This window comes from Oryctolagus cuniculus, chromosome 19 (genome assembly GCF_051225735.1).
Source record: "Oryctolagus cuniculus isolate XC-2025 breed Fujian yellow rabbit chromosome 19, ASM5122573v1, whole genome shotgun sequence".
Taxonomy (NCBI): Eukaryota; Metazoa; Chordata; class Mammalia; order Lagomorpha; family Leporidae; genus Oryctolagus; species Oryctolagus cuniculus.
The window spans coordinates 42,391,715-42,419,124 of record NC_142885.1 but is presented as its reverse complement, the minus strand read 5'-3'; the positions used below and the strand labels follow the sequence as shown (position 1 = coordinate 42,419,124).

At 48.5% G+C, this 27,410-nt stretch overlaps 1 protein-coding gene across 3 annotated transcripts; it reads left to right on the top strand.

The window, feature by feature from the left end:
• Positions 1-3,870: 3,870 nt before the first annotated feature.
• On the top strand, positions 3,871-12,859 carry LOC100343258 (large ribosomal subunit protein eL39). Of its 3 annotated transcripts, none has more exons than XM_017337763.4 (2): positions 3,871-4,008; positions 12,444-12,859. In XM_017337763.4, exon 2 carries the CDS (start codon positions 12,493-12,495, stop codon positions 12,646-12,648), a length of 156 nt encoding a protein of 51 aa, XP_017193252.1. In that variant the 5' UTR covers positions 3,871-4,008; positions 12,444-12,492; the 3' UTR covers positions 12,649-12,859. The 3 variants fall into 3 exon arrangements, with proteins under 3 accessions (XP_017193252.1, XP_017193253.1, XP_051690975.2); XM_017337764.4 differs by having other exon boundaries at positions 3,871-4,020; XM_051835015.3 differs by having other exon boundaries at positions 3,871-4,094.
• Positions 12,860-27,410: the final 14,551 nt, after the last annotated feature.

Genomic DNA, 27,410 nt, shown 5'->3' with positions numbered 1-27,410 from the left:
CCGCCTGCGGCGCCAACACACCGGGTTCTAGTCCCGGTCGGGGGTGCCGGATTCTGTCCCGGTTGCCCCTTTTCCAGGCCAGCTCTCTGCTGTGGCCAGGGAGTGCAGTGGAGGATGGCCCAAGTGCTTGGGCCCTGCACCCCATGGGAGACCAGGAGAAGCACCTGGCTCCTGCCTTTGGATCAGCGTGGTGCGCCGGCCGCAGCGCGCCGGACGCGGCGGCCATTCGAGGGTGAACCAACGGTAAAAGGAAGACCTTTCTCTCTGTCTCTCTCTCTCACTGTCCACTCTGCCTATCAAAAATAAAGAAAGAAAGAAAATAAAATAAATAAATCTTTAAAAAAAAATCCCTGGCTGGGGCCAGCATTGTGGAGTAGCGGGTAGAAGCTGCGACCCGTGACACTGGCATCCTGTATGGGTGCTGGTTTGTGTTCCTGCTGTTCCACTTCCGCTCCAGTGCCCCGTTAATGGCCTGGGAACATCAGCGGAAGATGGCCCAAGTGTGTGGGTCCCAGCCACCCACGTGGGAGATTCGGATGAAGCTCCTGGCTTCATCAGCCCAGCACTGACCATTGTGGCCATCTGGGGAATGAACCAGCAGACAGAAGACCTCTCTCTGTTTCTGTCTCTGTGTAACCCTTTCAAAAATAAACAAATAAATACATCCCTAAAAAGACTAAGACATTTGGGGTTAACGAGGGATGTGGGCAGGCCCCAGAACTCAGCTGTCCACTTACTCAGGTTCAGGTTGTGGGTTCTGGGCCAAATGGAAACTTAAAGCAAGTTATGGCATGATTTGCGTATCCTACACTTCATCCACTTATAATGTGTACAGTTCAATGATTTTTAGTACATTCACAGGGTCGTACAACCCACCACCAGAATGAATCTTAGAACATTCTCATCACCCACAGATAAACTTCTGTTAGCTGCCATTTCTCCTTTTCTCTCAATTTCACCACTCCCAGCCCTAGGTAACCACTGATGTAATTTCTGCCTTTGTAGATTTAGTCTGGATGTTGTGGATAAATGGCACGTGTTGTTTGGGGCTTAACGGCTTTTTTCTTCCCTCCCCTCCCCTCCCCTTCCCTTTTTTCTCCTCTCTTCTCTTCTCTTCTCTTCTCTTCTCTTCTCTTCTCTTCTCTTCTCTTCTCTTCTCTTCTCTTCTCTTCTCTTCTCTTCTCTTCTCTTCTCTTCTCTTCTTTTCTTCCCCCTTCTGTTTTTGGAAGGTGGTTAGATGACCACTGAAGGCTGCAAAAATGGGCTTGGAACATTAGAAGTTAAGCAGCTGGGGGCCGGCACTGTGGTGTAGCGGGTAAAGCCGCCACCTGCAGTGCCGGCATCCCATATGGACACCGGTTGGAGTCCTGGCTGCTCCACTTCTGATTCAGCTGTCTGCTATGGCCTGGGAAAGCAGTAGAGGATGGTCCAAGTCCTTGGGCCCCTGCACCCACGTGGGAGACCTGGAAGAAGCTCCTGGCTCCTGGCTTCAGATCGGCGCAGCTCCGGCTGTTGCAGCCATTTGGTGAGTGAACCAGCATATGGAAGACCTTTCTCTCTCTCTACCTCTCCTTCTCTCTCTGTGTGTAACTCTTTCAAATAAATAAATAAATATTTTTTAAACGAAGTTAAGCAGCTCTTCTGGAAAGCAGCAGTGAACAATAAGTAAAACCAGAAGAGGGAAATAACTTGCTTCATTATCTTTATTTAAATATTTATGTTTGGCCGGTGCCGTGGCTCAATAGGCTAATCCTCCACCTTGCGGCGCCGGCACACCGGGTTCTAGTCCCGGTCGGGGCACCGGATTCTGTCCCGGTTGCCCCTCTTCCAGGCCAGCTCTCTGCTGTGGGCAGGGAGTGCAGTGGAAGATGGCCCAAGTGCTTGGGCCCTGCACCCATATGGGAGACCAGGAGGAAGCACCTGGCTCCTGGCTTTGGATCCGCGCAGCGCTGGCCGTAGTGGCCATTAGAGGAGTGAACCAATGGAAGGAAGACCTTTCTTTCTGTCTCTCTCACTGTCTATAACTCTACCTGTCAAAAAAAAAAAAAAAGACATTCTTCTTAGTGCCTAGGTTTGAGTCCCAGCTGGGCTCCAGATGTGCCCTTCCACACTCTGGGAGGTAGTAGGTCGTTGCTCAACTAATTAGGTCCCTGTCACACACACAGGAACCCCAGGTTAAGTTCCAGGCTCCCCACTTGGGTTTGGCTTAGCCCCAGCTGTTGCAGGCATTCTGAGGAGTAAGAAAGCAGATGGGATCTCTCTCTCTCCCTCCCTCCCTTGCCTTTCAAACATAATTTTTTTTTTTTTTTTTGACAGGCAGAGTGGACAGTGAGAGAGAGAGACAGAGAGAAAGGTCTTCCTTTTGCCGTTGGTTCACCCTCCAATGGCCGCCGCGTCCGGCGCGCCCCAACCGGGACTAGAACCTGGGGTACCGGCGCCGCAGGCGGAGGATTAGCCAAGTGAGCCACGGCGCCGGCCTAAGAATGTCTTAACCACGACGCCGAATGCCCGCTGCTGCTGTTTCAGTTCCTATTGCTCTATGGGTGCTCCGTCGTTCACCCCAGTGCAGGCAGGGTGCAGGTTCCAGTGAGCGGAAGCAGACGTGGTGCCATGACTACTGCTCGCTTCCGCGGGTAATTCTTCCTGCTTTTGCCTATTTATGCTTTCTAGTGGCTAACACTGGGGAAGGCGTTGATCATGCGGTCAGAAAACCTGAGGTTGTCCTTGAGCTGCCACTTAGCGGCCCCCAAGCCGCCTCCCCTGTGAGGGGAGGAGTTAACACAGTGGATGCGGCCCCAGCCTCGGCGCCTCGGTTCCAGGTGGTGCAGCCTGTATTTCACTTTTAGGCGCCAGTGTAGACCTTGCCTTCCTTCTCTAGGAATTCTGGAAATGCAGGTGGCTAAGACAGCAATGTGAATTGCTTATAATTCGCAGAACAATCTCAAACGTTTGCAAGGAATATTTGCATATGTTATCAAAGCTCTTTAGTAGCAAAGAACTAGAAGGTTTTTTTTTTTTTAATTTTAAAAAAGATTTATTTGATAGTTACAGAGAGATCTTCCATCTGCTGGTTTACTCCCCAAATGGCCTCAATGGCTGGAGTCTTCCAGGTCTCCCACACAGGTGCAGGGGCCCAAGCACTTGGGTTCATCTTCTGCTTTCCCAGGCCATAGCAGAGAGCTGGATTGGGAGTGGAGCAGCCGGGACTCGAACTGGTGCCCATATGGGATGCCAGCCACTGCAGGCAGCGGCCTATGGTACCGGCCCCAGAAAGGCCTTTTTGGGGCCACTCAGTCAAATCTCTTCACAAAAAGGTGAGGAAAGAAGGTCAGAAACAGGATGTGATTTGCCCAAGGCCACGCAGCAGGTGAGCACCACAGCCAGGGCCAGGGCTCGGCTTTCCAACGTGCATTCATGGACACATGGAGGATCCCCAAGCCCAGGGACTCCCACGAAGACCAGGGCCCGTCAGAAGGCGCAAACTCCTCGGAGATAACCCCTTTTTAAACAAGCGTCTTAGATGCGAAGCCGGCCCACGCTGAGGTTTCCCAGAATTTTCTGGATCTAGAACCCGATCTTCGGGCTCGCACGGCAGCCTGAATGAACCACCAGGAAAAATGCGGCTGGAAGGGTCCCCGGGGGGAGAGGCACCCCTCCGGGAGCCGAGCCCCCGGCGACTTATCCCGGGCGGAACCCAGGTGTGCGGGCCACGGGGCTCCGCGCCTCACGCGGGGGCGGCGCCCGGCAGGCGCCAACCGCCACCTCCAGGTCGTCCTCGGGGCCGCGCCGGCAGCCCGGGCTCAGGGAAGGGGGCGTGACCACACGGCGGCGAGCCAATCCCAGGCCCCGCAGCGCGCTAGGGGCGGGACGTCCGCCGCCCCGCCCCGCCCCCTTTTTCCCTCTTGGCGGCGGAAGCTGTGGGTGACCTAGGCAACCGCCCCAGCTAACCGCCCGGCGGCTCGATTGGCCGCTACCCGCGCTTCTTGGCACCGGCGTCGGAAAGCAAAGGTCTCTGAAGGGGTAAAAAAAAAAAAAAAAAAAAGAGCGAGATTTTGATTGGTCGGCTGCATGGGGCTTTGCCCAGGTTGGATGGGGTGAGCTTGGGACGCGCACTTTCTAAAAGCTGAGGTGGAAGGAAAATTCGATTTTTCAGTCCCGAGTAGCGGGTGTGGGCGTCTGAGCTCGCTCGCTCGGGGCTCACCTCCGGGTGCTGTTCGTCGCGGTGTTTTTAGCGGTGGCGAGGAGTCCGGGGGTTTAAGGTTTACGGTTAACGGCCATTGAGCGCCTGAGCGCGAGGCAGGCGCCGCTCAGAACAGAGGTGCCTGCCTTCTCGGACGGGGCAGAGCCCGAGAAGGGAGCGCAGTGGACCTCATGGAGTGGACGCCAGAGAGAAAGAGAGATCTCGCTGGGAGAACTGAGGGCGGCGGGACGGCTGGGGCAGGGGAGCGAGGAGAGGGTTAGAAAGTGGGGAGCAGAGAGTGCAGATCCTTGGGGTGGGGGGGCATGGCGGGATTTTGAGCAGAGGCGTGAAATCACTGACTTTGGTTTTGGAATAATCACCCTGGCTGCCGTGTTGGGAACCAGTGCAGGGGGGCCACGAGAGTCTCAGGAAGGTTCTCGGAAAAAAAAAAGAAAGAGAGAAAGAGGAGAGAAAGAGAGGGAGAGAAAGAGAGAAAGAGGAGAGAAAGAGAAAGAGGGAAAGAAAGAGGAGAGAGAGAGAGAGAAAGAGGAGAGAAAGAGAAAGAGGAGAGAAAGAGAGGGAGAGAAAGAGGAGAGAAAGAGAAAGAGGAAAGAAAGAGAGAAAGAAAAGAGAAAGAAAAGAAGGAAGGAAGGAAGGAAGGAAGGAAGGAAGGAAGGAAGGAGCCTGTCCCAGTGCGCACCTGCTTTGCCCAGGGTCTTGGTGGTGGCGATGGTCAGATCCTGGATAGGTTTTACAAAAGATTGAGAATCGGAAATGAGTTTTTTTTTTTTTTTTTAAAGGGAATTAGGAATTGCTCTAAGGTTTTTGGCCTGAGCTGCTGAACTTGGTGGTGGTGGTGGTAGGTGGTTGTGGTGGGGGGTTTGACATCAGTTGAAGGAGAAAAGGGTGAGGATGGAGCAGGTCTTGCGGGCTCAGGAAAATCAATATTTGCTATATTTACAAGTGGAGTGTTTCCCTCAGAGAACCTGGCTGTGACCAGGGCACCTGAACAGGTAACTTAGTCAAGTGTGGGGGAGCTGTGTCAGAAGCCCTAGGGGAGTCTTTACTCTCTCAAGTCTTTTTTTTTTTTTTTAAGATTATTTATTTGAAAGTCAGAGTTACACAGAGAGAGGAGAGGCAGAGAGAGAGAGAGAGAGAGGTCTTCCATCCGCTGGTTCACTCCCCAATTGGCTGCAACAGCTGGAGCTGTGCCGATCCGAAGCCAGGAGCCAGGAGCTTCTTCCGGGTCTCCCACTCAGGTGCAGGGGCCCAGGCACGTGGGCCATCTTCTGCTGCTTTCCCAGGCCATAGCAGAGAGCTGGATCAAAAGTAGAGCAGCTGGGACTCGAACTGGTACCCATATGGGATGCCGGCACTGCAGGCAGCGGCTTAACCCACTATACCTCAGCACTGGCCCCATCTCCCAAGTGTTGATTTAGGTAGGAGTGGGGAGAGTGGCTGTTTACAGTGAAACCTGAGGGTGAAGAGGGGGCGGGGAAGGGGCTCTGCTGTCCAGCAAAGAGCTTGCTTTGTGTAACAGCTGCTTTCCCTGAGTTGGAAATCAGCCGTCAAGTGAGGAGCCAGAGGAAGCGATCCTGTGCAGACACTAGACTTTTATTCTCTTGTTTGACAGTTACATTTTTGTATTTATTTGAAAGAGACAGAAGCAGACAGACAGACACACACAGACACAGACACACACACACACAGAGATCTTCCACGCCCTGGTTCACTCCCCAAATGCCTTGAAATACCCAGGAATGGGGCTGGCTGAAGCAAGATACTGGATCTCCATCCGGGTCCCCTGTGGAGATGACAGGGACTCAACTACTTGGGCTGAGTCTCAGAGCAGCCATCAGCAGGAAGCTGGAGTTGGAAATGGTGCTGGGACTTATGCCCAGGCCCTCCAAAATGGATGTGGGTGATACGGGTGATGTCCTAACTGCTGAGCCAAACTCCCATCCCGTAGACTTTTTTTTTTTTTTTTTTTTTAGGATTTATTTATTTATTCGAAAGTCAGAGTTACATGGGGGAGGGGGGGTCTTCCATCCGCTGGTTCACTCCCCAATTGGCCGCCAACGATCGGAGCTGTGCCGATCCGAAGCCAGGAGCCAGGAGCTTCTTCTGGGTCTCCCACGTGGGTACAGGGGCCCAAGAACTTGGGCCATCTTCTACTGATTTCTCAGGCCACAGCAGAGAGCTGAATCGGAAGTGGAGCAGCCGGGTCTCGACCCGGCGCCCATATGGGATGCCAGAGCTTTAGGCCAGGGCGTTAACCCGCTGTGCCATAGTGCCGGCCCCAGACTTTATTCTTTTAATCATGATTTTGTACTTTAGCTACAGTCATACAGTTGTGTAGAAATGATGTCACTAGTATTAGCAAAAGATTTCTGGTTAAATAATGTGGTTTGCCATCACTTACTTGTCTCTGCAAAACTCCTTTAAAATTAGAGTCAATGAATAAAATTAAAATTAGAGTCAATAAAAAAAAAAAAGGCTAAGTACACCAAGACAGAGAAGTGACAAAAGTAGGTTCCTTGCCTTGTTTCTGATCTTAGAGGAAAGCATCGGCCTTTCACCTTTGAGTACCATGTCGGCCATGGGTTTTCATTATGTACTTTAGCATGTTGTGGAAGGCCCCTTATATTTGTGTGCTGAATGTTTTTGTCATAAAAGAGTGTTGAATGTTGTCGTTAAATGTTCTTTCAGCATTGATTGAGATGATCATGTTGGTTTTTTTTCATTCCATTAGTGTTTTTTTTTTAGATTTATTTGAAAGGCAGAGTTATAGAGAGGGAGGGAGAGAGAGAGAGAGAGACAGAGAGAGAGGTCTTCCATCCACTAGTTCACTCCCCAAATGGCCACAGTGGCTAGAGCTGGGCCGATCTGAAACCAGGAACCAGGAGTCAGGAGCTTCTTCCAGGTCTCCCACTCAGATGCAGGGGCCCAAGGACTTGAGCCATCTGTCTTCTACTGCTTTTCCAGGCCATAGCCAAGAGCTGGATCGCAAGTGAAGCAGCTGGGACTTGAACTGGCATCCATATGGGATGCAGGCACTGCAGGTGGTGGCTTTACATGCTATGTCACAGCGCCAGCCACTCCATTAGTGTTAATTCTATTATAGTTATATAATTGATAGAATATGTATTATACATAAATTAAAATTATACATGAATTATGTATTATACATAAATTATATATTATATATGTATAAATTATAAATATTAACCCAGTCCATTGTTTAATTAGTTATTTGATTTCTCACTTTGAGCTATCCTTGCATTCTGGGAATAAATCACACTTGGGTATGATGTACAATCCTTTTAATATGCTGCTGAATTTGGTTTGATAGTGTTTTGATAGTGTTTTTGTTGGGAACTTTTGTGTGTGTAGTCATAAGAGATATTGATCTGTAATTTTGTTTTCTTGGAGCCTTTGGCATTGGTCATACTGGCTTCATAGAGAGTGCTAGTTCTGCCTTGTATTTATTATTGAAGTCTCCAACTATTATTATAGAACTGTATTCATCCCTTTAATTCTGTTAGTACTTAAAATATACTTATTTATGTATTTATGTATTTATTTAAAAGGCAGAGAGACAAGGTGAGACTCAGAGAGAGAGAGAGATCTTCCATCTGCTGGTTCACTCCCCAAATGGCCACAATGACGGGGCTGGGCCAGGTAGAAGCCAGGATCCCAGAACTCCATCCATGGTCTCCCATGAGGGTGGCAGGGACCCATGTACTTGGGCCATCTTCTGCTGTTTTCTCAGGCACATTAGCAGGGAGCTGGATCAGAAGCAGAGCAACCACGACTCAAACTGGCATTCTTGATATAGGATGCCAGCATCGCATGCCACTGCTTCACTCATTGTACCACAATGCCAGCCCCAATTCTGTTAATATTTCATATATTTCACAACCTGTTTTCTAGGTACCTGTATAATTTGTTATATAATTATTCTTGTTGTATTGAACCTTTTATCAAAATGTGATGCCTTTGTCTCTTGTTACCTGTTTAAATGTAAAGTTCATGTTTGAGGCCAGCGTTGTAGTGTAGCAGGTTAAGCCACAGCCTGTGATGCTGACATCGCATAGAGTCCTGGTTCAAATCCTGGCTGCTCCACTCCCAATCTAGCTCCCTGCTAATATGCCTGGGAAGGCAGCAGAAGATGGCCCAAGTGTCTGTCAACTGAAGACTGGATAAAGAAATTATTGGTTATGTACACCATGGAATACTACACAGGGGTTAAAAACAGAATTCCTGGAGCTGGCGCTATGATGCAGTGGGTTAATTTTCTGCCTGCAGTGTCAGCATCCCATATGGGTGCCAATTCTAGTCCTGGATGTTGCTCTTCTGATCCAGCTCTCTGCTATGGTCTGGGAAGGCAGTAGAGGATGGCTCAAGTGCTTGGGCCCCTGCACCCGTGTAGGAGACCCAGAGGAAGCTCCTGGCTCCTGGCTTTGGATTGGCTCAGCTCTGGCCATTGCGGCCATTTGGGGAGTGAACCAGCAGATGGAAGACCTTTCTCTCTGTCTTTCCCTCTCACTGTCTGTAGCTCTACCTCTCAAATAATTCCTGTCATTTTCAACAAAGTGGATGCAATTGGAAAACATACTTAGTGACATAAGCCAGTCCCCAAAGGACAAACACTGTATGTTCTCCCTGACCTGTGATAACTAACAGAGCCCCTAATAGGTAATCTGCAGAAGTGAGATTGAACAACCCTTGTCCCAACTGTTGAGGAAGTTTTTTTTACACTATTTGTTGAGCTGTTAGTATAGAGTTAATCTTATGTGTATAAAGTTAATTGAAAATAGATCTTAGTGGGGCTGGCTCTGTGGCATAGCGGTAAAACCACCTGCAGTGCCAGAATCCCATGTGGGCGCAGGTTCAAGTCCCGGTTGCTCCACTTCCGATCCATTTCTCTGGCCTGGGAAAGCAGTAGAAGATGGACCAATTGCTTGGGCCCCTGCACCTGCGTGGGAGACAAGGAAGAACCTCCTGGCTCCTGGCTTCGGCCATTGCAACCATTCCAGCCTTTGCGGCCATTTGGGGAGTGAACCAGCAGATGGAAGACCTCTTTCTGTCTTTGCCTCTGCCTCTGTGACTCTGCCTTTCAAACAAATAAATAAATCTTAAAAAAAAAAAAAGATCTTAGTAAAAAATAAGAATAGGAATAGGAGAGGGAGTAGGAAGAAGGGTGGGAGGGCAGATAGGGTGGGAAGAATCATTGTTTCTAAATTTGTATTTATGAAATGCATGAAATTTATGTATCTTAAATAAAAGGTTTCTGGGGAAAAATACCCTCGGATATGTTCCAATCAGATTAAAACCCACTATTAAAAGAAATATTATAGAAAAGGAAATACTCATTTTAAAACAATAAATATTAATAAGTAGGTTTCTTAGCATCAAATCAAGCATCCCTTTATTCAGGAAAAACTACAAGATAGGAATTTAGTAACTGTCACCACAAAGAAATGGTAAGTGTTTGAGTAGATATATTTACCCTGACTGGATATTACACAACATATGTATGTATTGAAATATCACACAGAAGCCCAAAAATATAAGCAATTTTAATGTTAAAATGTTCCTGTAAATAAAAACAAATTTTAATCCCTAAAATAAAGAAGAAGATGGCCCAAGTGCTGGGGGCCTTGTCACTCATGTGGGAGAATCAGATGGAGATCCAGCTGTTACCTTCTCTCTACTGATTCACTCTCCAAAAGCTCACAGCAGCTAGCACTGGCCCAGGCGTAAGGCGGGAAGCCAGGAGCTCTATCTATCCCGGTCTCCCGTGTGGGTGGGAGGAACCTAAATACTTGAAGCATCACCTGCTGCCTCCCAGGGTGCACGTTAGCAGGAAGCTGGATTGAAAGGTGAGGAGGGACCTGTACATGGTCATTCTCAAAGGATGTGGGCATCCCAAGCAGCAGCTTAACTGCTGTGCCACAGTACCCACCCCCAGATTCTTCTTCTTTTTTTTTTTTTAAAGATTTATTTATTTATTTGAAAGTCAGAGTTACACAGAGAGAGAAGGCGAGGCAGAGAGAGAGAGGTCTTCCACACACTGGTTCACTCCCCAGTTGGCCGCAACGGCCGGAGCTGAGCCGATCTAAAGCCAGGAGCCAGGAGCTTCTTCTGGGTCTCCCACACAAGTGCAGGGGACCAAGGACTTGGGCCATCTTCTACTGCTTTCCCAGGCCATAGTGGAGAGCTGGATCGGAAGTGGAGCAGCCGGGATACAAACCAGAACCTGTGTGGGATGCCGGCACTGTAGGAAGCGGCTTTACCCACTACGCCATGGTGCTGGCCCCAGATTCTTCTAATTTTAAGATGGGAATTGTAACCTCAAGTTGGCCATTAGAAAATAACCAAAAAATGCACACAAAGGGACCCAAAAGGGTACACCACACACTCATACACACACAAAAATCAACTAAATAAAAGAGAGAGAGAATTAGTAATGAGATAATTGAGGAACAAAAACATGTAAGACAAGGCGTTGTGGCATAGTGGGTCAAACGACCATTTGGGATGCCCACATCCTCTATCAGAATGCCTGCAATCAAATCCTGCCTCAGTTTCTGATTCAGCTTCCTGCTGATGTGCCTGGGAGACAGCAGATGGCCCAGGCACTTGGGTTCCTGCTACCAGGCGGGAGACCTGATGCAGCACCGGCATCCCGTATGGGCCCCAGTTCAAGTCCCGGCTGCTCCACTTCTGATCCAGCTCCCTGCTAACAGCCTATGAAAGCAGCTGAAGATGGCCCAAGTGCTTGGGCCCCCGTCACCCACATGGGAGACCCCAAAGAAGTTTCTGGCTCCTGGCTGCAGCCTGGCCCAGCCCCACCATTGTGGCCATTTGGAGAGTGAAACAGTGAATGGAAGAACTAACTCTCCCTCCCTCCCTCTCTCTCTCTCTCTCTCTCCCCCTTTCTCTGTCACTCTGCCTTTCAAATAAATACAAATAAATATATAAAAATTTTAGAAAGAATTTATTTTAAAATGCCATCTTAGTTTCACTACTATACAAATACTACTCTCTTACCACTCTTTCCAGCACCTTCGTATTTTTTTTTATTTATTTATTTTTTATTTGACAGGTAGAGTTAGAGACAGAGAGAAAGGTCTTCCTTCCATTGGTTCACTCCCCAAATGGCCGCCACGGCCGGCGCTGCACTGATCCGAAGCCAGGAGCCAGGTGCTTCTCCCTGGTCTCCTATGTGGGTGCAGGAGCCCAAGCACCCCGGCCATCCTCCACTGCCCTCCTGGGCCACAGCAGAGAGCTGGACTGGAAGAGGAGCAACCGGGACTAAAACCCGGCGCCCATATGGGATGCCGGCGCTGCAGGCGGAGGATTAACCAAGTGAGCCACGGCGCCAGGCCCCTAGCACCTTCGTATTGTTATTGTCAACAGAATAGAACTTCATATCATATTCCCATTAATAGAGATTTGCCATTTTTAATGCATTTGACTTTTAAATCATATAGGAAAATCAGAAGTTGTATACCAAAAGCACAATATTACTGGCTTTTAAATTCATCTATAAAATTTACATTATTGGCATTAATTTGTTTAAAAAATGTATTCATTTGGAAATAGAGGTAAAGGTAGAGAAAGAAGGAGAGACAGAGATCTTCCATCTGTGGTTCACTCACAATGGCCACAACAGCCAGGGCTGAGCCAGGTCAGAGCCAGGAGCTTCAACCAGGTCCAACCACCCCATGGCTGGCAGGGGCCCATGCACCTGGGCCATCTTCTGCTGCTTTCCCAGGCCACAGCAGAGAGCTGGATCAGAAGTGGAGCAGCAGTGAACCGGCGCTCTGGTAGGGGATGCTGGAGTCCCAGGCTGTGGCTTAACCCTCTGGGCCACAAGGCTGGCCCGCTGGGTAACTGTTAATTTCTTTGATCTTGAAGGATATTTTCAGATACAGAATTTTTTGGTAGGCAGTTTTTCTGACAGAACTCAAGGGACAAATAGGCAATTGCAGCTGGAGACTTCAAATCCCCAATGTCAGTAATAGCACCAGAAAGAGTAACAAGGAAGTAGAAAACTTAACGCTAGAACTCCAGACCTAACAACAGTCCATGGAGCACTCTGCAAAACAGTACAATGCACATTTTTATCAAGTGCTTATGGAATATTCTCCAAGAGAGACCATTTGTGAGACTCAAAAACTCAAGAAGACTAAATCCATGTAACTCGGTTCTGGAATGGGATTTACAAGCGTTGACAGTCTCTTCTCATTAACAGTCTTTCCTCCCCGCTGTCGTGGTGTGCGGAGTGGACTCCAGCGCTCGCCATGTCTTCTCACAAGACTTTCCGGATCAAGCGATTCCTGGCCAAGAAACAAAAGCAGAACCGGCCCATTCCCCAGTGGATTTGGATGAAGACGGGCAACAAAATCCGGTACAACTCCAAGAGAAGACATTGGCGGAGAACCAAGCTGGGTCTCTGAGGAACTGCACCTGTGACGGCACCAAGGTCACTGTCATCTTACCACATCAAGCTGAAGAAAGTACCACCACTTTCTGGACAGCTGGACACGTTTTACTGGGAAAAAGGTTTTCCCTTTTGTTTCTAGAGTCTGTAGAAGAATGTTAGTTCTGTAATAAATATGTGAAACTTTTGTTTTGACTGCAAAATAAAATCAAGGAATTTTTAGAAAATTGAATATTCAAACATTTGGTACTTAAGCAGCAACACATTTTTTTTTTTTTTTAACACAGGCAGAGTGGACAGTGAGAGAGAGAGAGACAGAGAGAGAGGTCTTCCTTTTCCTTTGTTCACACTCCAATGGCCGCTGCAGCCGGCACACCGTGCTGATCCGAAGCCAGGAGCCAGGTGCTTCTTCCTGGTCTCCCATGAGGGTGCAGGGCCCAAGGACCTGGGCCATCCTCCACTGCACTCCTGGGCCACAGCAGAGAGCTGGCCTGGAAGAGGGGCAACTGGGACAGAATCTGGCGCTCCAACCAGGACTAGAACCCAGTGTGCTGGCGCCGTAGGCGGAGGATTAGCTATTGAGCCACGGCACCGGCCAGCAATACATTCTTTAAAAAAATTTATTTATTTGAAAGGCGGAGTTAGAGAGAGGAAAAGAGAGTTCATCCATCCACTGGCTTACTCCACAGATGGCTGCAACAGCTGGAGTTGGGCCAGGCCAGAACCAGAAGTTTCTTCCAGGTCTCCCAGTTGGGTGGAGGGGCCTACACACTTGGGCCATTCTCAGCTGCTTTCCCAGGTGCGCTAGGAGGGAGCTGGATCAGCCGGGACACAAACCATCACCCATATGGGATGCCACAATGCCAGCCCCTAAGCAACATACTCTTATACAACCAGTGGGTCAAAGCAGAAATTTCAACAAAAACTAGAAAATATTTTGGAATGAATACATTTCAAAGCAAAATAAAAATCAACTACAGCAGAGTTTAGAAAGGAAACACCTACACTGAGTTCAGTTTATCCATTTTTTTCATGCTTTGTTGTATCTAGAGCTCAATTGCCAGTTCCAAAGTCATGAAGATTTACCACTGTTTGCTTTTTTTTTTCTTTTTTTTTCTTTTTTTTTTTTTTTGACAGACAGAGTGGACAGTGAGAGAGAGACAGAGAGAAAGGTCTTCCTTTTGCCGTTGGTTCACTCTCCAATGGCCGCCGCTGCAGCCGGCGCACCGCGCTGATCCGATGGCAGGAGCCAGGATCCAGGTGCTTTTTCCTGGTCTCCCATGGGGTGCAGGGCCCAAGCACCTGGGCCATCCTCCACTGCACTCCCTGGCCATAGCAGAGAGCTGGCCTGGAAGAGGGGCAACCGGGACAGAATCCGGCGCCCCGACCGGGACTAGAACCCGGTGTGCCGGCGCCGCAAGGTGGAGGATTAGCCTATTGAGCCACGGCGCCGGCCTACTTTTTTTTTTTTTTTTTTTTAAGATTTATTTATTTACTTGAAAGACAGAGTTACAGAGATGCAGAGGCAGAGAGAGAGGGAGAGAGATCTTCCATCTGCTGGTTCACTCCCCAAATGGCCACAACGGCTGGAGCTGGGCTGATTCGAAGTCACGTAGGCTGATCCTACATGGGTGCAGGGGCCCAAGGACTTGCACCATCTTCTACTGCTTTCCCAGGCACATTAGTAGGGAGCTGGGTCAGAAGTAGAGCAGCTGAAACTTGAACTTGCACCCATATGGGATGCTGGCACTGCAGGCAGCAGCTTTATCCACTAGCTACAGTGCCCGGCCCTTTTTAATATGTACGCTTTATTACGTTTCTTTTCTTCTTCTTTTTTTTGACAGGCAGAGTTAGACAATGAGAGAGAAAAAGACAGAGAGAAAGGACTTCCTTCCAATGATTCACCCCCCAAATGGCCGCTACGGCTGGTGCGCTGCGCCGATCCGAAGCCAGGAGACAGGTGCTTCCTCCTGGTCTCCAACGCGGGTGCAGGGGTCCAAGCACTTGGGCCATCCTCCACTGCCCTCGGGCCACAGCAGAGAGCTGGACTGGAAGAGGAGCAACCAGGACTAGAACCATGTGCCCATATGGGATGCCGGCACTGCAGGCGGAGGATTAACCAAGTGAGCCACGGCACCGGCCCCTGTTGCTATTGTTTTATTGCTCCTACCAGTTCTAAAGTCTGCTCACAGTAATCACAATACAACTTTTTAAAGATTTATTTATTTGGGGGCTGGCACTGTGGTACAGTGGGTTAAAGCCCTGACCTGAAGTGCCAGCATCCCATATGGGTGCCGGTTCTAGTCTCAGCTGCTCCTCTTCCGATCCAGCTCTCTGCTATGGCCTGCGATAGCAGTAGAGGATGGCCCAAGTCCTTGGGCCCCTGCACCCACGTGGGAGTCCCAGAAGAGGCTCCTGGCTCTTGGCTTCAGTTCAGCACAGCTCCGGCCATTGTGGTCATCTGGGGAGTGAACCAACGGATGGAAGACCTCTCTCTCTCTCTGGCTCACTCACTCGCTCTGCTTCTCCTCTTTCTGTGTAACTCTGCCTTTCAAATAAATAAAATAAATCTTTAAAAGAAGTCTGCATATTAAAAAAAGATTTATTTATTTGAGGCCAGCGCCGCGGCTCACTAGGCTAATCCTCCGCCTAGCGGCACCGGCACACCGGGTTCTAGTCCCGGTCAGGGCGCCGGATTCTGTCCCAGTTGCCCCTCTTCCAGGCCAGCCCTCTGCTGTGGCCAGGGAGTGCAGTGGAGGATGGCCCAGGTGCTTGGGCCCTGCACCCCATGGGAGACCAGGAAAAGTACCTGGCTCCTGGCTCCTGCTACCGGATCAGCGCGGTGCGCCGGCCGCAGCGCGCCTCCGCGGCGGCCATTGGAGGGTGAACCAACGGCAAAGGAAGACCTTTCTCTCTGTCTCTCTCTCTCACTGTCCACTCTGCCTGTCAAAAAAAAAAAAAAAAAAGATTTATTTATTTGAAAGGCAGAGTTACACAGAGAGAGAAGAGACAAAGAGATCTTCCATTTGCCAGGTCACTCCCCACATGGCTGCAACATCAGGGGCTGGGCCAAGCTGAAGCCAGGAGCCAAGAACTCCATCCGGGTCTCCTACTTGAGTGACAGGGGCCCAGTACTTCTTAGGTCAGTTTCTGCTACTTTCCCAGGTATGATAGCAGGGAACTGGATCAGAAGCAGAGCAGCCATACGATTTGGGATGGCAGCATTGCAGGTGGGGTTTAACCCTCTGTGTCAGAATGCTGGCCCCACCCCTCTGTTTTATTCCAAGGATTTTATATTGTAGTTATTTTATTTGGGTTGCTGATCCATTTTGAGTTAATTTTTGTATATGGTGTAGGGCATGGGTTGGGATCCAGCTTCATTTTTGCACAGAATTAGCAAGTTGCCCTAACACCATTTCTTCCTACATTGAATGGCCACAAATTGATTCACCATAGATCTACGATTTCATTTCTGGACTCTCAGCCCTATCTCATTGGCCTATATGTGTATTCCATTGCCAGTACCATACTGTTCTGATCACTGTAGCTCTAAAAAATTTTGAAATTTCCAAGTTGAAAGTTAAAGTTGGAAAATTGAACTTTCTTTTTCTCCATTTCAAAATTGTGACTATTTGGAGTACTTGCAATTCCAAATGAAGTTGAAGATTAACCTTTCCACTTCTGTGGTAAAAGTCATTGGAATTTGATAGGGGTTACAGTGAATTTAGAAATTGCTTTGGGTAGAATTGCCATCCTAATGATGAGAAGTGTTACAGTCCCTGAACATGTGATGTTGTTTTGTTTATTTAGGTCTTCATTTGCTTTCAGCAACATTTTGCCATATTTTAGTGTACAAGTCTTAACTACTAGTTAGACTTATTCGTAGGTATTGCTTTCTTTAAAGATTTGTTTATTCATTTGAAAGGCAGAGTGATAGCTAGGGAGAGAGACACACACACAGAGATCTTCCGTCTTCTGGTGTACTCCTGCAGTGGGCCAGGTTGAAGCCAGAGGAAGCAGGAACTTCATCCCAGTCTCCCACACAGGTACTGGCCATAAGCACCTGGGCCATCATGCACTGCCTTCCTAGGTGCGTCAACAGGAAGCTGGATGTGAAACAGAGCAGCCAGGACTCGAACCAGAGCCCCGATATGGGATGCTGGCACTGTGCCACAGGGCTGCCCCGCCCTGAGTATTATTTTTGTTGCTATCATAAATGGAGATGTTCTGTCAATTTTCTTTACAGATGGTCAAGAAAAGTTGTTGACATACAGAAGCACAGCTGCTTTTAGCGTTGATCTTGTATCCTGAGACTTTGACAAATTCATCCTGGTATTTAAGTCTTCTCTAATTGGGTCATCTGTGAATAGAGAGAGATTTACTTTTTTTTTTTTTTCTGCTTTATCTAGGACTTGTCATACAATATTGAATAGTGGGCATTCTTGTTTTGTCCCCTAAGTCGGGGGAATTTTAGGAATAGGTTGTTTAATTTCCACATATTTGTGAATTTTCCAGTTGTCTTTTTCCTACTGATTTCTGGCTCATTCTGTTGCTGTCAGAGAAGACACTCCGTGTGATTCCAATACTTTTCTATTTACTGAGGCTTTTTTTGTGGCCTACCATATGCTGTGTCTTAGAGACTGTTCATACACATTTGAGAAAAACGTGTATTCTGCTGCTATGTGGAGTGTGTTGTGTATGTCTATTAGGTTCAGTTGTTTATGGTGCTACTCAAGTCCTTATTTATCTTTTTTTTAAAGATTTATTTATTTGAAAGACACAGTTACAAAGAGACAGAGGAAGAAAGAAAGAGATTGTCTGTCTGCTGGTTCACTCCCCAGATGGCCACAACAGCCAAAGCTGGGCTGAGCCGAAGCCAGGTCTCCCCTGTGGGTGCAGGGGCCCAAGTACTTGGGCCATTTTCTACTGCTTTCCCAGGCCACAGCAGAGAGCTGGATTGGAGGAGGAGCAGCTGGGACTCGAACCAGCACCTGTATGGGATGCCTCCACTGCAGGCGGCCATTTTACCCACTACGTCACAGCGCTGGCCCCCTCAATTATCTACTCTTTAGATGTTTTCTCTTACAGAAAGTGGAAGTGTTGAAGACTCCAACTATGAGTGTAGAACAGTGTATTTCTCCCTTCAGTTCTGCCCAAGTTTCTCATATATTTTGGGGCTCTGCCATTTGGTGAAAATTGTTTACAATTGCCCTATCTTTTTGAATAATTCCATTTATCAATCTGTAAAGTCCTTCTTTGTCTCCTGTAACAATTTCCGTTTTAAGGTCTATTTTTATTAGTATAGCCACCTGAATTCTCTTTTGGTTACTTTTCCTAGAAAATCTTTTTTTATTAAAGATTTTTATTTCTTTACTTGAAAGTCATAGAGAGAGAGAGAGAGAGAGTCTTTGATCCGCTGGTTCACTCCTCAAATGGCTGCAATGGCCAGGGCCGGGCCAGGCCAAAGCCAGAAGCCAGGAGCTCCTATGTGGGTGCAGGGGCCCAAGCATTTGGGCCATCTTCAGAAAATCTTTTTACATTCTTCCACTTTCAACCTATTTGCATATGTGACTCTAAAATTAGTTTCTTGTATACAGAATATAGTTGGATCACATTTTTTTATCTATTCTTCCAATTTTTTAAAAAAAGAATCCTTTAGTGTCCTAAAAAAAAAAAAGTTTTTTGGGGGCCAGTGCTGTGGCACAGCGGGTTAAAGCCCTGGCCTGAAGCGCCGGCATCCCATATGGTTGCCAGTACTAGTCCCACTGCTCTCTTCCAATCCAGGTCTCTGCTGTGGCCTGGGGAAGCAGTGGGAGATGGCCCAAGTCCTTGGGCCCCTGTACCCACGTGGGAGACCCAGAAGAAGCTCCTGGCTCCTGGCTTCTGATTGGCGCAGCTCCGGCCGTTGTGGCCATCTGGGAAATGAACCAGTAGATGGAAGAACCACTCTCTCTGTCTCTACCTCTCTCTGTAACTCTGTCTTTGAAATAAATATAAAATCTTTTAAAAGAAGTTTTTTTCTTTTTTTTCATTTTACTTGAAAGGCAGAGAGCCAGATAGGGCAAGAGTGCGCAAGAGAGGGACCTTACATCTATGGTTTTACTCCCTAAATGCTCACAACAGTCAGAGAAGGGCCAGGGTAAAGCCAGGAGCTCAGAACTCCATCCAGGGCTCCTCTGTGGGTGGCAGGGACAAAAGGACTTGAGCCGCCACCTGCTGCCCCCCAGAGTGCGCAAGAGCAGAAGCTGGAATTGAGAGAAGAGCCAGGACTCAAGTCCAGACACTCTGACTTTGGATTTGAGCATCCCAAACAGCATATATATATTTAAAGATTTATTTTATTTATTTGAAAGGCAGAGTTAGAGACAGACAGACAGACAGAGAAAGAGGTCTTCCATCTACTGGGTCACTCCCCAAATGGCTGCAATGGCTGGAGCTGGGGCAATCCGAAGCCAGCAGCCAGGAGTTTCCTCCTAGTCTCCCATATGGGTGCAGGGGCCCAACCACTTGGGCCATCCTCCACTGCTTTCCCAAGCCATAAGCAGAGAGCTGGATCAGAAGTGGAGCAGCCGGGACTCGAACCGGTGCCCATGGGATGCCAGCACCACAGGTAGAGGCTTAACCTGTGTCACAGCCCCTATTTTTAAGTTTTTAAAATTTATTTATTTGAAAAGCAGAGCAACAAAGAACGATGAGAGAGATTATCCATTTGCTGGCTTTCTTCCCAAATCCCTCCAACAGCTGGGGCTGGGCCTGGCCAAGGAACCTGGAACTCCGTAGGGGTCTCTTAAGTGGATGGCAAGGACTCACAGATATGGTTGCTATGACTACTGTCCTAACACCTTCATTTTTTAAAAAAGATTATTTATTTGAAAGGCAGAGTGACAGATCTTCCATCGATGGCTGCAACAGCTGGAGCTGGGCCAGGCTGAAGCCAGGAGCCAGGAGCTTCGTTGTGGGTGGCAGGTACCCAGCCACTTGGGCCATCTTCTGCTGCTTTCCCAGGCCATTAGCCAGGAGCTGGATCAGAAGTGGAGCAGCCAGGAGTTGAACTTGTACCCAGGTGGGATGCTGACCCTTTCTTTCATTAATTTTTTTAAAGACTTACTTATTTGAGATGTAGAGTTACAGACAGAGAGAGGGAAAAATAGAGAGGTCTTCCATCCATGGTTCATTCCCCAAACGGCCGCGATGGCCAGAGATGAGCCAATCCAAAGCCAGGAGCCAGGAGCATCTTCCAGTTCTCCCATGTGGGTGCAGGGGCCCAAGGACGTGGGCCATCTTCCACTGCTTTCCCAGGCCATAGCAGAGAACCAGATCGGAAGAGGAGCAGCTGAGATTTGAACCGGCACTCATGTGGCGCCACAGGCAGATATTAGCCTACTACGCCACAGTGCTGGCCCCTTTCATTACTTTTTTAAAATAAAAATTAATTTATTTGAAAGAGTTACACAGAGAGAACGAGAGGAGAGAGAGAGAGAGGTCTTCCATCCATTGGTTTACTCCCCAGTTGGCCACAATGGGTGGAATTGCGCCAATCCAAAGCCAGGACTTGGGCCATCTTCTACTGCTTTCCCAGGCCATAGCAGAGAGCTGGATGGGAAGTGGAGCAGCCGGTACTTGAACCGGCACCCATATGGGATGCTGGCACTGCAGGTAGCGGCTTTACCCATTACACCACAGCGCTGGCCCTGTCCTTTCATTATTTTAGGAATACCTTTTGACTGTCTTCTCACTTGAATTATTCTGGCTGAAAAATCTGACATCATCCTTATCTGTATTTTTGGTATGTAACATAAGTACCATCTCCCCAGCTATTTTAAGATTCTATCACTGGGGGCCAAGGCTGTGGCACAGGGAGTAAAGCTGCCGCCTGCGGTGTCAGAATCCCATATGGGCACCGATTCAAGTCCTGGCTGCTCCATTTCTGATCCAGCTCTCTGCTCTGGCCTGGGAAAGCGGTGGAAGATGATCCAAGTCCTTGGGCCCCTGCACCAGTGTGGGAAACCCGGAAGAAGCTCCTGGCTTTGGACTGGCCCAGCTCCAGCCATTGCAGCCATTTGGGGAGTGAACCAGTGGATGGAAGACTTTCTCCCCCTCTCTCCCTCTCTCCCTCCCCCCTCCCCCTCTCTCCTTCTCTCCCTCCCCCTCTCTCCCTCTCTCTCTCCCTCTCCCCCTCTCCCCCTCTCCCTCTCCCTCTCTCCCTCTCCTTAATGTAATTCTGACTTTCAAATAAATAAATAAATCTCTAATTTATCTTGAACAATTTAATTATGATATGTTGTTTTAGTTTTATTCATAGTCTCTGTACTTGTGGTTCTGGAGTTTCTTGAATCAAAGAGATTATAGATTTGTTAAGTTTGGAAAATGTTTTACCATTACATTTCATTACATTTTCTTTTCTTTCTTTCTTTCTTTTTTCTTTTCTTTTCTTTTCTTTTTTTTTTTTTTTTTTTTTTTGACAGGCAGAGTTAGACAGTGAGAGAGAAGACAGAGAGAGAGGTCTTCCTTCTGTTGGTTCACCCCCTAAATGGCTGCTATGGCCAATGCGCTGCGCTGATCCAAAGCCAGGAGCCAGGTGCTTCCTCCTTGACCATTACATTTTCAAAACATTTTTCTGGGGCCGGCATTGTGGCATAGCAGGTAAACCCTCCACCTATAGCATCAGCATCCCATATGGGCGCCAGTTCAAGTCCCGGCTGCTCCACTTCTGATCCAGCTCTCTGCTGTGGCCTGGGAAAGCAGTAGAAGATGGCCCAAGTCCTTGGGCCCCTGCACCCACATGGGAGACCCGGTAGAAGCTCCTGACTCCTGGCTTCAGCCTGGCCCAGCCCTGGCCATTGCAACCATTTGGGGAGTGAAACAACAGCTGGAAGATTCTCTCTCTCTCTCTCTCTCTCTCTCTCTCTCTCTCTTCCTCTCACTGTAACTCTGACTTTCAAATAAATTAATTAAATATTTTTCTGTCCTCAACTTCTGTCGGGGACTTTACCCACACACATATAAAGCCACTTGAAGTTCTCCTATAGCCCACTGAGATTCTTTGTTTTTGTTTTAAATTAAATTTTAGAATGTATTTATTTGAAAGGCACACAGAGAGATTTTCCATCTGCTGATTCTCTCCCCAAGTGCCCACAATGGCCAAATCACTATGTTAAATGCCTTTCCCATTTTTTAAAAAAGATTTTATTTATTTATTTGAAAGGCAGAGTTACAAAGAAAGAGAAAGACAAAAAGAATCTTTCATCCACTGGTTCACTCTCCAAATGGCCGCAATGGCTAGAGCTGGGCCAGTCTGAAGCCAGGAGCCTGGAGCTTTTTCTAGGTCTCCCATGCAGGTGCAGGGGCCCAAGGACTTGGGCCATCTTCTATTGCTTTCCCAGGCCGTAGCAAAGAGCTGGATTGGAAGGAGAGCAGCTGGGACCAGAACCGGTGCCACAGGCAGAGGATCAACCTACTGCACCACAGTGCCAGCCCCATTAATTATTATTTTTTAAAGATGTATTTATTTATTTGAAAGGTAGAGTTACAGAGAGGCAAATACAGAGAGATCTCCCGTCCACGGGTTCACTCCCCAAATGGCTGCAATGGCCAGAGCTGCACTGATCTGAAGCCAGGAGCCAGGTCCTCTTCTTGGTCTCCCATGCAGGTGCAGGGGTCCAAGGTCTTGGGCCATCTTCTACTGCTTTCTCAGGCCACAGCAGAGATCTGGATTGGAAGTGGAGCAGCCAGGACTTGAACTGGCACCCAGTGGGATGTCAGCTCTGTAGGCGACAGTTTTGCCTGTTAAGCCACAATGCTGGCCCCAGCCCCATCTTTTTAAGGAACCCTATGGTAGCGCCTCGTTCCTTCCTGTCCAGCACCTCTTCACTTCCAGTCTCCAGGATCCTTCTCCTCAGCCCTGCTTTTCTTATCTAAATCTGGACTTTTGGGGTTCATGTCCCTTGCAACCAAAACAGACCGACTACCGTACCCTTCTCACATCAGAACTTGTCCCGTGTCGGGGAGCGAGAAGCAGGCTGTCTCAGCTTGGATTCCCCCTCTCCCCAGCTGCTGCTGCTGCTGCTCCGGAGGCTGACCCTGGGCTGCAGATGAAAGGGCAGGTGTGGTGTTTTTGTGTGTGTGTTTTTTTTTTTTTTTTTTTTTTTTTTTTTTTTTTGACAGGCAGGAGTGGACAGTGAGAGAGAGAGACAGAGAGAAAGGTCTTCCTTTGCCGTTGGTTCACCCTCCAATGGCCGCCGCAGCCAGTGCGCTGTGGCCGGCGCACCGCGCTGATCTGATGGCAGGAGCCAGGTGCTTTTCCTGGTCTCCCATGGGGTGCAGGGCCCAAGCACCTGGGCCATCCTCCACTGCACTCCCGGGCCACAGCAGAGAGCTGGCCTGGAAGAGGGGCACCGGGACAGAATCCGGCACCCCGACCGGGACTAGAACCCGGTGTGCCGGTGCCGCAAGGCGGAGGATTAGCCTAGTGAGCCGCGGCGCCAGCCAGGGCAGGTGCTTTCTTAAAGAAGTCTTCGGATGAGGCCGTGAGCCCCAGCCTGGTCCTGGGCGGAGCTCTGGCGTTCGTGTAAACACCACCTTGGCGTTCATCTCACCTCAGAACAAAGTAGCTGGACTTTTGTGCTTACACAGCAATTGCTGGGTAGGAGCCTGCTTGGGAAAGGTGTGGCAGAGCATCAAAGTTCCCCTGGGTGATGGGTGCAGCAGTGAGCCTTGGAAGGGGATGGGAGTGAGCCGCTGGCGGCAAGACCCAGAGTCTGGGCTCACAGAGCTAGGGCAAGGGATCCGAGCGCCTGGGCAGGGCACAGAGCCGAAGGGAACTTCTGGGGAAGCCTAGGCCATCCCCGCTTCTTCCACCCTGCCCGCCTAGCAGAGTCAGAGTGGACCACGGTGCCAGTGTCTGTGTTGAGTTGAACCACCTGATCCTACCGTCCAAAATTAAGAATATCACCAGGATTCTGCAGGCTGGAAAGCCATCAACTTCTTTTCCTTGTTGTTTTTCTTTTTGAGTTTGTCTATTTTGATTTTTGTAAAGATTTATCCATTTATTTATTTATTTATTTTTTGGACAGGCAGAGTGGACAGTGAGAGAGAGAGACAGAGAGAAAGGGCTTCCTTTGCCGTTGGTTCACCCTCCAATGGCCGCTGCGGCCAGCGCACTGCACTGATCCGAAACCAGGAGCCAGGTGCTTCTCCTGGTCTCCCATGCGGGTGCAGGGCCCGAGCACTTGGGCCATCTTCCACTGCTTTCCCAGGCCACAGCATAGAGCTGGATCAGAAGTGGAGCAGCCAGTACTTGAACCAGCACCCATATGTGATCCTGGCTTTGAAGATGGTGGCTTTACCCACTATGGCCCCCTATTTCCATTTGATAGATAAGGAATCTAATCTGACAAATAGTGGAACTGGGATTTAAATCCAGGCTATGTGACTCCAGACCCTGAGATCTTACTCTTTAAAAGGTATAATTAACAATGAAAGGCTTTAATTTTCTGTGTGTTAAATAAGCAACAGAGATCTGTGAAATTAAATGCTTAGGAATACAAAGGAAAACATGAGAAACAGTTTTATTGTAAATATTCTAACACATTTTCTGAACAAGTAATCAAAAAATAAATAAAGACATAGAGGATATGAATATGAACATATAAATTTTTTTACCCTGAAAACAAATGGTATGCCTATTTTTCAAGTTTCATGAACAGTGACAAAATTCAATAAATATTAAGCTATGGAGAAAATTTTGGTAAATTTTGAAAAGTAGAAATTCTAGAAGCCACTCTGATCAAAATGCAACTAACAATAACATAAAACACACCGCTTAGAAATTTAAAAACATATCATATTACCATCTCATATTACCCTTAGGACAAGAAGTCAAGAATAAAAACCAGACTAGGAAAGAATTTTTAAAAGTAGGGTACAGCCAAAGCTATATGAAGAGGTAAATTAATAGCACAAAATACTTCTAGTGTCAAAAAGAGAGAAAAATAAATGAATGAATGAAGCACGCAAGTTGGGGTTTTGGGAAATATTGTAACAGCAGTCCCCTGAAAATGGGAGACAGGGAGGACGGGAACAGGAAAACAAGCTCCCCAAAGCCTGAGAGTAGGTAGGATGTGCTTCTGCCTGTGCAGGCAGCCGTGCCCTCAGGAACATGGTCCCCGCCCGGGTGCTCCGTCCTCGCTCGCTCTCAGTGCTCCTGCTCCGCCTGGTTTTCTCCTTGACTCCCAGGGCTTCAGCTTCCTTCAGCTTTATTCTCCAGATACCACCACTTCCTTCTGTACAAACTGTGCTCCCACTGTGGCCCACTACATGTTAATTCTTTTTGTAAATAAAAAAAAAAAGTATTTATTTGAAAGGCAGAGAAAGAGAGAAAGATACACTCACACACACACGTGCACACACAGAGAGAGAGGAAGAGAGAGAGATAGAAAGATCCATTGGCTCACTCCCTAAACAACTGCAAGAGCCAAGGCTGGGCCAGGCTACAGCCAGAAGCCAAGAGCCAGGAACTCCAGCCGGGTCTCCCAGATGGATGGTGGGAACCTAAGTACTTGAGCCATCATCTACTGCCTCCCAGGATTCCTTAATAGGAAGCTCGATCAGAAGTGGAGTAGTTGGGACTCGAACAAGGCCCTCGGGATGCAGGCATCCCAAGAGGGAGCTTAACCTGCTGTGCCACAGTGCCTGCCCCTCCACGACTAATTCTTTCCAGTCATACTTCCCTTGCTTGACAGGACAGAGACCATGTGTCAATACTCACGGTATCCTCAGGGAGTGACAGGCGTTGGGTCCTTAATAAACATTTGCTGAGGGGGCCAGCGCTGTGATGTAAGGGGTAAAGTAGCTGACTGCGGTGCCCTGCATCCCATATGGGCGCCGGTTTGAGTCCCAGCTGCTCCACATCTGATCCAGCTCCCTGCTAATGCACCTGGGAAAGCAACAGAGGACAGCCCAAGTGCTTGGGCCCTGCATCTGCGTAGGAGACTCACGCTTAGGCCTGGCCCAGGCCCAGCTGTTGTGATCATTTGGGAAGTGAGCCAGCTGATGGAAGATTCTCTCTGCCTCTCCCTCCATCTCTCTCCCTCTCCCTCTCCCTCTTCAATCTGCCTTTCAAATAAACAAATAAATGCTTAAAAGAAATAAACATTTGCTGAATGGAAGAATGGATGGGCTCAAGCACTGATTCCTGAGTAGCATCCGGTCCCCAGTGTTGCTTCTGTCCCCACTGCCCAGCCACAGGCCCCAAGCTGATGTCGTGAGGCTTGGAATGAAAGACTTCAACAACAGGAGGACTAACTATAGAGTATCTGCCTGGTGAAATATTATGCAACCAATAACGGCTGTGCTGGTGGTGTCAATAAAACATGAGGACGTAAGGCTTTGATTTTTTTCTTATTTTTCGGTGACTAATCAATTTTTTTTTTTTTTTTATGAAATGGAAAACAGTTTTCTCTGTCCTCAAGCCTAGCTCAAGTGCCACCTTCTCCAGGGACCTACCCTGATTGCTCCAACTAGGAACAGTCTTGCAATTCCTTTCTCCTACAGGTTCTGTCCCTCCTGCTCTCTTAAAATTTCTGCCTTTGGTTGTGTCTGCCAGCAGGCTGTCGGCGCCTCGTAGGTGGGTTTCTTTCACAACGCCACCACTGAGAAGATACACTAGGCTGTTCATCCACACTTGAACCCATCTGCGGAGGGGATAAGATACAGGTTTGAATGGGTGGTTGTCTGGGTGACAGAGACCACATTGAACCTGAAGCACAGGAGCAGAGGCTCATGGTCCCCAGCCACTCCGGCCAACCTCAGGGACCGGCCCATGCTTGCAGCTACACTGCCCTGGGCTGGGGAAAGGGCCCAGAACCAAGGCGTGTGGCCCTAGCCAAAATGAGGCAGGGAGATGAGGGTTTGCGATCACATTAATTGGGGCTGGTAAGTGCACTGGAGACAGGTGTTCTGATCAGCTTTTGTGCACCCAGATGAACAAGGAGAAGGCATTCCAGGCATGGGAACCCAGCTGAGCAATTCCCAGGGGCAAAGACAGGCAGATTCACTTTAGAAAGAAACAGCATTAGCCGTTCCCTCCAAAGCTGCCTGTGGCCCTCCAAGTCAGTCTCCTTGGCTGTCAGAACCACCTTTATAAAACACAACTGCTGAAGACTCACTGCCCCACTCAGAACTCCACAAGGCTCCCCCGCAGCGCTCAGGATTTGGCCTGACACCCGGGCTGCATTGCCTTCCCCTGCCACACGCCTCTACCTGTGCCCAGAGTAAGCACCTTCAGGAGTCATGTACCCCAGTAGTGTCTTAGATCAAGACCATGGGTCCAAAATCATCTCCATGTGGAAGCGCCTAAATTTACTTCTAGCCTGGACTTCTCTCACCAGCTGCAGGATTTTATATATGTAAGTGTGTGTGTGTCATACAGCTTCACCCAGCCACCCTGCCATCCCTGGTTCTTCTCTCCCAACCACTCACCTATTCAATGCACTAAGTCCTGCTGAGTCTCGCTCCAGTGTTTCTTACATCTCTCCGTCCCCTCTGTCCTGTATGTTATCTGGGCATACATGTGTCTAAGCCACATCACCCATCTGGGTTACACAAGAGCCTCCTGAGGGGGCTTCCCGCCTCCCTGTTTGCATGTCCACAAGGCATGGCAGTCAGACTGGTCCTATATGCAAGTTGAATCCTGCCACTCACTCCACTGGAGATGACAAGGCTTCTAGTTTCAAGGGGCTCCCACTAGCCAGATCTGGGGCAATTTAATATGTTAATAAC

What these genes read in the sequence shown, in the direction of transcription:
- LOC100343258 (XM_051835015.3), top strand. Translation starts at nt 4,069, where the DNA reads ATGGGGCTTTGCCCAGGTTGGATGGG. An exon ending in CTTTGCCCAGGTTGGATGGG is followed by an intron (nt 4,095 to 12,443) that starts GTGAGCTTGGGA and finishes TCTCATTAACAG; the next exon opens with TCTTTCCTCCCCGCTGTCGT.